At 42.3% G+C, this 12,306-nt stretch overlaps 1 protein-coding gene across 1 annotated transcript in view; it reads right to left on the reverse strand.

The window, feature by feature from the left end:
- csmd2 (CUB and Sushi multiple domains 2) overlaps positions 1 to 12,306 on the reverse strand; it is a 384,085-nt gene that overhangs the window by 350,400 nt on the left and 21,379 nt on the right. The window contains exons 4-5 of the mRNA XM_036971824.1: positions 7,689 to 7,879; positions 7,061 to 7,196 (exon numbers count right to left, since the gene is read on the reverse strand). Of these exons, the coding sequence (XP_036827719.1) occupies positions 7,061 to 7,196; positions 7,689 to 7,879 (327 nt within the window). The remainder of the gene's footprint in view (positions 1 to 7,060; positions 7,197 to 7,688; positions 7,880 to 12,306) is intronic.

Raw genomic sequence — 12,306 nt, forward strand, 5'->3', positions numbered from 1 at the left:
ATAGTGGAGCTACCTGTCTGGTTATAGTGGAGCTACCTGTCTGGTACCTGTCTGGTAATAATGGAGCTACCTGTCTGGTTATAGTGGAGCTACCTGTCTGGTACCTGTCTGGTTATAGTGGAGCTACCTGTCTCGTACCTGTCTGGTTATAGTGGAGCTACCTGTCTGGTTATAGTGGAGCTACCTGTCTGGTTATAGTGGAGCTACCTGTCTGGTTATAGTGGAGCTACCTGTCTGGTTATAGTGGAGCTACCTGTACTGCTGCTGGAGGAGGAAGACTACTGCTGTGGTGGTTTTAGCGGTGAATAGTGAGGATGGGGCGATAGAGGATATGGAGAGAAGGTTGGAGAGATAACAACTGTGCTGGATTGCCATCAATAGGGTTAATAGTTCAGATGATATGGGTCTATTTAGGGATGAGGTTCAAGAACCTGAATAGTCTATAGTAGAAAGTATTAGGTAAAATAGACACCTTTGTTGGATTCGGGCTAAACTTTGAACAGTCAGATATTAAATACATAATAGATCAGAATGTATTTTTTGTAAGAATACAGCTGTGTCGAACCTTTGGGGAATAATTAAACTTGGTTAAAGCTTCTCTAATGTCCGTGAGTTATTCACTCTGAAAAATAAGAACCCAACACCTTGCTGCTGAGAGGAGCATGAAGATAGGGCGGATAAGAGTAATGATGTGTCGGAGTGGAAAGTTGTGATGGGTACTGAGGTGCAAGAAGGTTTTTTCCTGAGAAAGTACATTTAGAATTCCTCAGTTTCATTTTCTGAGAAAATCTTTTTTTTTTGGGGGTGGGGTGGACAACGACGACACAATCTAGTATTTGGTGGATGCCGGTTGCAGATAGAGGCACAGAGATACATAATTAATTTTCATGTCTCATATACAGAGGCTGTAAAACATGTTGGTGAAACTACTAGATGGACTGATGGCGTCAGCATGGCTACTCCAGTAGTAACTGGACCATCTGTCTACTAGTCTTGACATGGGTTTAGAGGGGGTGGGGGAGGGGGGGGGGGGGGGGGGGGGGTTGATAGTCATTGAAAGTTACTTGGACAAATGAGAGCAGAAATGCCTGTTTGAAGATAATTGTGGATACGTCAACAGAGTTGTTAGGAGTAACTGAAGAACATGATGAATAATCACTAAGGAGGAATTGTCTCAGCACCATAGAGATGAAGATTGAAGAAGTTGGATGTGGTGGGGGGGTTGGATGGGCTGGGGGGGGGGGGTGGATGGGCTGGGGGGGTTGGATGGGCTGGGGGAGTTGGATGTGGTGGGGGGGTTGGATGGGCTGGGGGGGGGAGTTGGATGTGATGGGGGGTTTGGATTGGCTGGGGGGGAGGTGGAGTTGGATGGGCTGGGGGGTGGAGTTGGATTTGTTGGGGGGGTTGGATGGGCTGGGGGAGTTGGATGTGATGGGGGGGTTGGATGGGCTGGGGGAGTTGGATGTGATGGGGGGGTTGGATGGGCTGGTGGGCTGGTGGGGGGGTTGGATGGGCTGGAGGGGTTAGAGTTGGATGGGCTGGGGGGGTTGGATGGGCTGGTGGGGGGTAGAGTTGGATGGGCTGGGGGGGTGGAGTTGGATGTGGAGGGGTTTGGATTGGCTTGGGGGGGTTGGAGTTGGATGGGCTGGGGGAGTTGGATGTGGTGGGGGGGTTGGATGTGATGGGGGGTAGATGGGCTGGGGGGGGTGGATGGGCTGGGGGAGTTGGATTGGGTGGAGGGTTTGTAAGGGTTTTGGGGAGTTGAAGAGATGGGACTGTAACTGCCAAAGTACCAACAAATGTCACATTTAAAAATAATAATTACATCTCCAATCAAAACCACCTCCACACCATCTACACCACACACACACACACACACACACACACACACACACACACACACACACACACACACACACACACACACACACACACACACACACACACACACACACACACACACACAATCCACACACACACACACACACACACAATCCACACACACAATCCACACACACACACACACACACACACACACACACACACACACACACACACACACACACACACCATCCACACTCCATCCACACAGCACAGGGGTGACATGTGGGGGTTGCTGAATTCCTCTTCATTATTCTCTGCATCCTGATTGGACTGGGAACATCATCCATCACCATCATCTTATTTATTAAACCACCAACAATCACCGCCATTCACACGCATACAAGCACACGCACACCACCAACAATCTCCTCCATATAGTTTGGCAGGCTGCTTAATTAACATGACTGATGGAACGAGTCCTGCCCTAAACCCCGCCCCCAAAAAACAGGTTTGCCTGTGAGAGGAGACATGCTGCTCGGAGAGAACTAGCTGTCGGCTTCAATTAACAGGTCTTGACGTTCATTCACAACATTGTGTCTTTATTTATCATATTTGCTAATTAATACATTAACGTCCGTGTGTTTCCCAAATCGCAGGATTCGGCGATCATTATATCTCACGGCATCTAGACACAGTCAATAAGACAGTGTTGAAATAGGGCTGTGTCCCAAACGGCACCCTGTTCACTATGCAGTGCCCTATTCACTATGTAGTGTCCTATTCACTATGTAGTGTCCTATTCACTATGTAGTTCCCTGTTCACTATGCAGTTCCCTATTCAATATGTAGTGATTTATTCACTATGTAGTGACTTATTCACTATGTAGTGACTTATTCACTATGTAGTGCCCTATTCACTATGTAGTGCCTTTTTCAATATGTAGTGCCTTATTCACTATGTATTGCCCTATTCAATATGTTGTCCCCTATTCACTTTGTAGTACCCTATTCACTATGTAGTGCCCTATTCAATATGTTGTCCCCTATTCACTATGTAGTGCCATATTCAATACGTTGTCCTCTATTCACTATGTATTGCCCTATTCACTATGTATTGCCCTTTTCACTATGTAGTGCCTTATTCATTATGTAATGACCTATTCACTATGTAGTGACATATTAAATATGTAGTGACCTATTCACTATGTATTGCCCTATTCACCATGTAGTGCCCTATTCATTATGTAGTGCCCTATTCATTATGTAGTGCCTAATTCACTATGTAATGACCTATTCACTATGCAGTGCCCTATTCACTATGTAGTGCCATATTAAATATGTAGTGACCTATTCACTATGTATTGCCCCATTCACCATGTAGTGCCCTATTTATTATGTAGTGCCCTATTCACTATGTAGTGCCCTATTCACTATGTAGTGCCTTATTCATTATGTAGTGACCTATTCTCCATGTTGAGCCCTATTCACTATGTAGTGCACTATAGAGTAAAAAAAAAGTGCAATTTTTGACGCATTTTGGAATTTTACAGTCGGGTGAACAGAGAAACACTCGCTAGGAACTGAATGGATTGTGGGTAGGATGAGGTGTGTAGCTTTACACCTTGAATACGTGTGATCAGATTAGATGTTAGTCACTGTACAGGTGTTTTCCGTATTGCATGTATTACAGCGTACTGTGTTGGTGTAATTATATATATTTTTTAACCTTTATTTAACTAGGCAAGTCAGTTAATTAAGAACAAATTCTTATTTTCAATGGCAGCCTTGCAAATAGCAAAACTGCCTGTTCAGGGGCAGAACGACAGATTTTTACCTTGTCAGCTCTGGGATTTGAACTTGCAACCTTTCAGTTACTAGTCTAACGCTCTAACCACTATTTCTATGTACAGTACCAGTCAAAAGTTTGGACACACTAATTTCCCGGGGTTTTTCTTTATTTTCAATGTTTTTCTACATTGTTGAATAATAGTGAAGACATCAAAGCATAACGTAATTGTTTCAGGAAGGTCATGTCAAGGATAATTTTGCTATTTGCTTTGAAATGTTAAGACCCCTTTGAAGTATAAAAAATATAAATAAAAAATGATTTGATGAAGAAAAAAAATATGGACTTACTGCTATTAGCCAATAGAAACACGTAGTCCTTACTGCTATTAGCCAATAGAAACACGTAGTCCTTACTGCTATTAGCCAATAGAAACACGTAGTCCTTACTGCTATTAGCCAATAGAAACACGTAGTCCTTACTGCTATTAGCCAATAGAAACACATAGTCCTTACTGCTATTAGCCAATAGAAACACATAGTCCTTACTGCTATTAGCCAATAGAAACACATAGTCCTTACTGCTATTAGCCAATAGAAACACGTAGTCCTTACTGCTATTAGCCAATAGAAACACATAGTCCTTACTGCTATTAGCCAATAGAAACACATAGTCCTTACTGCTATTAGCCAATAGAAACACATAGTCCTTACTGCTATTAGCCAATAGAAACACATAGTCCTTACTGCTATTAGCCAATAGAAACACATAGTCCTTACTGCTATTAGCCAATAGAAACACATAGTCCTTACTGCTATTAGCCAATAGAAACACATAGTCCTTACTGCTATTAGCCAATAGAAACACATAGTCCTTACTGCTATTAGCCAATAGAAACACATAGTCCTTACTGCTATTAGCCAATAGAAACACATAGTCCTTACTGCTATTAGCCAATAGAAACACATAGTCCTTACTGCTATTAGCCAATAGAAACACATAGTCCTTACTGCTATTAGCCAATAGAAACACATAGTCCTTACTGCTATTAGCCAAAAGAAACACATAGTCCTTACTGCTATTAGCCAATAGAAACACATAGTCCTTACTGCTATTAGCCAATAGAAACACATAGTCCTTACTGCTATTAGCCAATAGAAACACATAGTCCTTACTGCTATTAGCCAATAGAAACACATAGTCCTTACTGCTATTAGCCAATAGAAACACGTAGTCCTTACTGCTATTAGCCAATAGAAACACGTAGTCCTTACTGCTATTAGCCAATAGAAACACATAGTCCTTACTGCTATTAGCCAATAGAAACACATAGTCCTTACTGCTATTAGCCAATAGAAACACATAGTCCTTACTGCTATTAGCCAATAGAAACACATAGTCCTTACTGCTATTAGCCAATAGAAACACATAGTCCTTACTGCTATTAGCCAATAGAAACACATAGTCCTTACTGCTATTAGCCAATAGAAACACATAGTCCTTACTGCTATTAGCCCATAGAAACACATAGTCCTTACTGCTATTAGCCAATAGAAACACATAGTCCTTACTGCTATTAGCCAATAGAAACACATAGTCCTTACTGCTATTAGACCATAGAAACACATTGAATAACAGATAGTCCTTACTGCTATTAGCCCATAGAAACACACAACTTACTTAAAATACCAACAATAACCTAAAACACCAACAATACCCAACAATACCCACAATACCAAACTCTAAGTCTATATTAGAGCAGCTGAGAACAGAACGGAGCACAGCCAGTCATGTCTGTGGGAAGACAATTTAATGAGGATGGGACGATGTCTGAGTTTTGAAAATGCAGGTTTTGTCTAGTTTTGTATCCCAGGTCTAGCTCTGTTGAAAGGGAATGGAAATAGGAGACGAGGAGGAGACTGAAGGAAGAGTGCCGTTGGGGAGAAGAACAACAACACTCTGAGAGACAGACAGAGGATCTGACATAGAGGACTTCATAGTGCTATCTCCTTAACAAGTCACACACACACACACACACACACACACACACACACACACACACACACACACACACACACACACACACACACACACACACACACACACACACACACACACACAAAGGAGGACAGAAAAATACAAGAGCTGTGTTTGAATAACCATACTCACATACTGTATACGACATACTTAATAAGTGTATACTACATACGATATACTGTTAGTTAAATTTAGTATACTGTAAATGAACAGTTTCCTTTCAGTTGAGCGTACTGGCTCTTAGCCTGTCTACCCGGAAGTTGATGCTGTTGCTATGCAACCTCTTACTAGCTAGTGAGCATAACAAATGACTAGTTAGACATTTTATAACTTCGGGCGTGTTCTTAAATTCAATCTGGAGTGCCAGAGTGCGCTCGTAAATTCAGAGCGTTCTCAGATTGTCTGTTTGTAAATTCAGAGCCTGGACTGGATGCTCGGGCCGAGGAGTTGATTTGAGCGTTCTGACCTTACAACGGCAGTCAAGCACCCAAGCTAATGTTGGCTAGCTTGCTAGCTACTTCAAGACACAAATGAGACCACTCTGACCACACTTTTTGGCCAACGTTTACTGACACCGGCCATATTCAACATGTGATGAGCGCTCATAAATTCATTAGTCTGCACTCTGGTACATTCAGAAAAGAGTGCTCTGAAATCGGAGTCGATAGCCAGAGCGAATTTACGAAAGCACCAGAATGTCCATAGAGACGCACAATAATAATAATCAAGTCAATAAACGTTGTGTAGTTAGTTCGAGATGCCTATGGTTAATATACTGGCAAGTTTGATGTATAAGTAGCCAACTAACATTAGGTAGCTAGCTAGCAACATACTGCTGTAATGATATGCTATGTTGTTCGTAAGGACAGCGTAGCTAACAAATTGTCAGCCAACATGTAAGGTAACTTACTTAAAAAGTTGTAAATTTATTACATTGCTCAACATTTTCTTAACTTATCTTGTCATAATTAGTTAAAGCAATGAATTTCGATCTCGTTGGACTTCAGCTGCATATTTTCCGCCATTTTCTTAAAATCTGAAAATGATGTGAAGCCACGCCCATTTCCTGAAGAATTGCATTATTGTCCCTAAAGTATGGAAATACTGTCCTCTGCATATATATATATATATATATATATTTAATTTTTTTCTTGAGAATTTTGTATGACATCCGGCAACTTTTGGCATGCTAACAATATCGATATCAATAAGCAAACTATATACTCAATTCACGTCACAAATAGTGCAGTTAATGTGAGTATTCGAAAACAGCTAAGAGCTCTATGACAAAAAGTACTTCCCTGATAGACAATGTGGTGCTATTTTAACTATAAATACATCACAGTAGTATCATTCCTCCCCCGCTCGCCCACCCCTCCCTATCACACACAGACCCCCCCTCCACCCACTTACTGGTGAAGGTGATGTTGAACCCTCGTTCTGTGTAGGTGTGGTCAGTCAGGAACTCTAGGCGTGCCACGTGGGCACTGGTGGTGATGGGAGCTGGCAGCACGTCACCAGAGAACGTACCCAGGATGGGAGACTCAGCCTGGGGTAGAGAGAGAGAGAGAGAGAGAGAGAGAGAGAGAGAGATAGAGAAAGAGAGAGAGAGAGAGAGAGAGAGAGAGAGAGAGAGAGAGAGAGATAGAGAGAGAGAGAGAGAGAGAGAGAGAGAGAGAGAGAGACAGAATTAGATATGAGTGAAGATATGAAATAAAAACACCAATCAAACATTTGATTGAAATAATTATCTTTTATCTTTATTTAACCAGGCAAGTCAGTTAAGAACATATTCTTATTTTCAAAAACAGCCTAGGAACAGTGGGTCAACTGCCTGTTCAGGGGGCAGAACTACATATTTTTACCTTGTCAGCTCAGGGATTCAATCTTGTAACCTTTCGGTTCACTAGTCCAATGTCCTAACCACTAGGCTACCTGCCCCCCTCTAACCACTAGGCTACCTGCCCCCCTCTAACCACTAGGCTACCTGAATGCTCTGAATGATTAATCGACTGATCGATCGATTGAAACATAACCATACCTTGCCACCGTCTTTGACGCTGAGGAAGTCAAACTGCTTCTCCATGCTGAGGTCATTGAAGGCCAGGTTAATCCTACTCTCTGGCTTGGTGATGATGAGCCACACACAGTGCATATTGTTTCCATATTCCTGGGGGTAGTTTGGGGACAGCAGCACCCCAGAGGGGGTTGTGAAGTTGAAGAAGCACGAGACTGGAGGAAGGGAGAGTGGGGATGGAGGAGGGGGGGTGGAGGGGGGTGGGGGATAGGGTGGGGAAGAGAGAGAGAGTTAGATCAAATCAAATTGTATTAGTCACACTACACCTGTATACAGTGCCTTGAGAAAGTATTCGGCCCCCTTGAACTTTGCCACATTTCAGGCTTCAAACATAAAGATATAAAACTGTATTTTTTTGTGAAGAATCAACAACAAGTGGGACACAATCACGAAGTGGAACGACATTTATTGGATATTTCAAACTTTTTTAACAAATCAAAAACTGAAAAATTGGGCGTGCAAAATTATTCAGCCCCTTTACTTTCAGTGCAGCAAACTCTCTCCAGAAGTTCAGTGAGGATCTCTGAATGATCCAATGTTGACATAAATTACTAATGATGATAAATACAATCCACCTGTGTGTAATCAAGTCTCCGTATAAATGCACCTGCACTGTGATAGTCTCAGAGGTCCGTTAAAAGCGCAGAGAGCATCATGAAGAACAAGGAACACACCAGGCAGGTCCGAGATACTGTTGTGAAGAAGTTTAAAGCCGGATTTGGATACAAAAAGATTTCCCAAGCTTTAAACATCCCAAGGAGCACTGTGCAAGCGATAATATTGAAATGGAAGGAGTATCAGACCACTGCAAATCTACCAAGACCTGGCTGTCCCTCTAAACTTTCAGCTCATACAAGGAGAAGACTGATCAGATATGCAGCCAAGAGGCCCATGATCACTCTGTCCATAGGACAACAATCAGTCGTATATTGCACAAATCTGGCCTTTATGGAAGAGTGGCAAGAAGAAAGCCATTTCTTAAAGATATCCATAAAAAGTGTTGTTTAAAGTTTGCCACAAGCCACCTGGGAGACACACCAAACATGTGGAAGAAGGTGCTCTGGTCAGATGAAACCAAAATTGAACTTTTTGGCAACAATGCAAAACGTTATGTTTGGCGTAAAAGCAACACAGCTGAACACACCATCCCCACTGTCAAACATGGTGGTGGCAGCATCATGGTTTGGGCCTGCTTTTCTTCAGCAGGGACAGGGAAGATGGTTAACATTGATGGGAAGATGGATGGAGCCAAATACAGGACCATTCTGGAAGAAAACCTGATGGAGTCTGCAAAAGACCTGAGACTGGGACGGAGATTTGTCTTCCAACAAGACAATGATCCAAAACATAAAGCAAAATCTACAATGGAATGGTTCAAAAATAAACATATCCAGGTGTTAGAATGGCCAAGTCAAAGTCCAGACCTGAATCCAATCGAGAATCTGTGGAAAGAACTGAAAACTGCTGTTCACAAATGCTCTCCATCCAACCTCACTGAGCTCGAGCTGTTTTGCAAGGAGGAATGGGAAAAAATGTCAGTCTCTCGATGTGCAAAACTGATAGAGACATACCCCAAGCGACTTACAGCTGTAATCGCAGCAAAAGGTGGCGCTACAAAGTATTAACTTAAGGGGGCTGAATAATTTTGCACGCTCAATTTTTCAGTTTTTGATTTGTTAAAAAAGTTTGAAATATCCAATAAATGTCGTTCCACTTCATGATTGTGTCCCACTTGTTGTTGATTCTTCACAAAAAAATACAGTTTTATATCTTTATGTTTGAAGCCTGAAATGTGGCAAAAGGTCGCAAAGTTCAAGGGGGCCGAATACTTTCGCAAGGCACTGTACAACAGTGAAATACTTACTTACGAGCCCTTAACCAACAATGCAGTAAAAAAATATTATAATACTGATAAGAATAAGAAATAAAAGTAACAAGTAATTAAAGAGCAGCAGTAAAATAACAATGTGGAGGCTATATACAGGGGGTACCGTTACAGAGTCAATGTGGAGACTATATACAGGGGGTACCAGTACAGAGTCAATATGGAGGCTATATACAGGGGGTACCGGTACAGAGTCAATGTGGGGGCTATATACAGGGGGTACCGGTACAGAGTCAATGTGGGGGCTATATACAGGGGGTACCGGTACAGAGTCAATGTGGAGACTATATACAGGGGGTACCGGTACAGAGTCAATGTGGAGACTATATACAGGGGGTACCGTTACAGAGTCAATATGGAGGCTATATACAGGAGGTACCGGTACAGAGTCAATGTGGAGACTATATACAGGGGGTACTGGTACAGAGTCAATGTGGAGACTATATACAGGGGGTACCGGTACAGAGTCAATGTGGAGACTATATACAGGGGGTACCGGTACAGAGTCAATGTGGAGGCTATATACAGGGGGTACCGTTACAGAGTCAATGTGGAGACTATATACAGGGGGTACCGGTACAGAGTCAATGTGGAGACTATATACAGGGGGTACCGGTACAGAGTCAATGTGGAGACTATATACAGGGGGTACCGGTACAGAGTCAATGTGGAGGCTATATACAGGGGGTACCGGTACAGAGTCAATGTGGAGACTATATACAGGGGGTACCGGTACAGAGTCAATGTGCAGGGTGCACCGGTTAGTGGAGGTAATATGTACATGTAGGTAGAGTTATTAAAGTGACAATGATAATGGCAGTTAGGACAGGGGAGGGGAAGAAAGAGTTAGAGATAAGCAATAAAGCTGCTTTAATGTCACCCCCAAAAAAGGTTATAGATATGACTTGATAGGAAGTCCAAGAAGCGGCTGTTCTATATGCACTATTTCTATGTTTCCTGCTCTTAAGTTTAATTTCTAGAGATGCTACTGTCTAGAGATGCTACTGTTTAGAGATGCTACTGTCTAGAGATGCTACTGTCTAGAGATGCTACTGTCTAGAGATGCTACTGTCTAGAGATGCTACTGTTTTTGTCTTCCACATTATCTTATAATAATGGAGTATAATTTCTACGTGTTTTTCTTTCGGTTTTGTACCCCTGAAAATACAATATTTTTTGCTTATGGTTCAATGATTCTCCAGACTATACTTGCTTGTTTTGACACATGAACTGAACTGAACTGATGTTAACTATTCATTTTTTTTAAATTGCCACCAGGAAATGGCAGAGTGATCTATTTTGAATCTTTTAAATAAACGTATGACGTTGATATGAGTGTATTAGCTACATCTCCTCTAAAACACATGAATCCATTTGTTAACTGTAACGAATGAGACATATTCACACTCATCTGCAGTGCTTCCGCAAATAAATAGATTTAGGATAAACACATTTATTTACAACAAAAAAAGAAGATTAGATAAACTAAATTGCTTGTTTCACTGTGAAGGGAGATTTCTCCATCTGGTTGCCAGACTCTGCATGTTTCCCTGTGAAGGGAGATATTTCTATCTGGTTGCCAGACTCTGCTTGTTTCACTGTGAAGGGAGATTTCTCCATCTGGTTGCCAGACTCTGCCTGTTTCCCTGTGAAGGGAGATATTTCTATCTGGTTGCCAGACTCTGTCTGTTTCAATGTGAAGGGAGATTTCTCCATCTGGTTGCCAGACTCTGCATGTTTCCCTGTGAAGGGAGATATTTATATCTGGTTGCCAGACTCTGCTTGTTTCACTGTGAAGGGAGATTTCTCCATCTGCTTGCCAGACTCTGCCTGTTTCCCTGTGAAGGGAGATATTTCTATCTGGTTGCCAGACTCTGTCTGTTTCAATGTGAAGGGAGATTTCTCCATCTGCTTGCCAGACTCTGCCTGTTTCCATGTGAAGGGAGATATTTCTATCTGGTTACCAGACTCTGTCTGTTTCAATGTGAAGGGAGATTTCTCCATCTGCTTGCCAGACTCTGCCTGTTTCCCTGTGAAGGGAGATATTTCGATCTGGTTGCCAGACTCTGTCTGTTTCAATGTGAAGGGAGATTTCTCCATCTGCTTGCATGTCTGTTCAATACAAGAACAAGCCTGGGCTGCCTCTGAACAGATCTCTTTCTTACTGTCCTGAATCTGAACCTGAGGTGAACTATTCATCTTTCTATTGTTGTTTCTAAGCTAACTAATGAGGTTAGGGTTAGGGTTAGGGTTAGGGTTAGGGCTAACTAATGAGGTTAGGGTTAGGGTTAGGGTTAGGGCTAACTAATGAGGTTAGGGTTAGGGTTAGGGTTAGGGCTAACTAATGAGGTTAGGGTTAGGGTTAGGGCTAACTAATGAGGTTAGGGTTAGGGTTAGGGTTAGGGTTAACTAATGAGGTTAGGGTTAGGGTTAGGGTTAGGGCTAACTAATGAGGTTAGGGTTAGGGTTAGGGTTAGGGTTAACTAATGAGGTTAGGGTTAGGGTTAGGGTTAGGGCTAACTAATGAGGTTAGGGTTAGGGTTAGGGCTAACTAATGAGGTTAGCATATATCATCATGGCTGAGGTGTGGTTCACCTTCATGAGGATGGCAATGGTAGCGCACACAGTCACTCTGTGGCGCGCACACACACACACACACACACACACACACACACACACACACACACACACACACAC

Source organism: Oncorhynchus mykiss, chromosome 32 (genome assembly GCF_013265735.2).
Source record: "Oncorhynchus mykiss isolate Arlee chromosome 32, USDA_OmykA_1.1, whole genome shotgun sequence".
Lineage (NCBI taxonomy): Eukaryota > Metazoa > Chordata > Actinopteri > Salmoniformes > Salmonidae > Oncorhynchus > Oncorhynchus mykiss.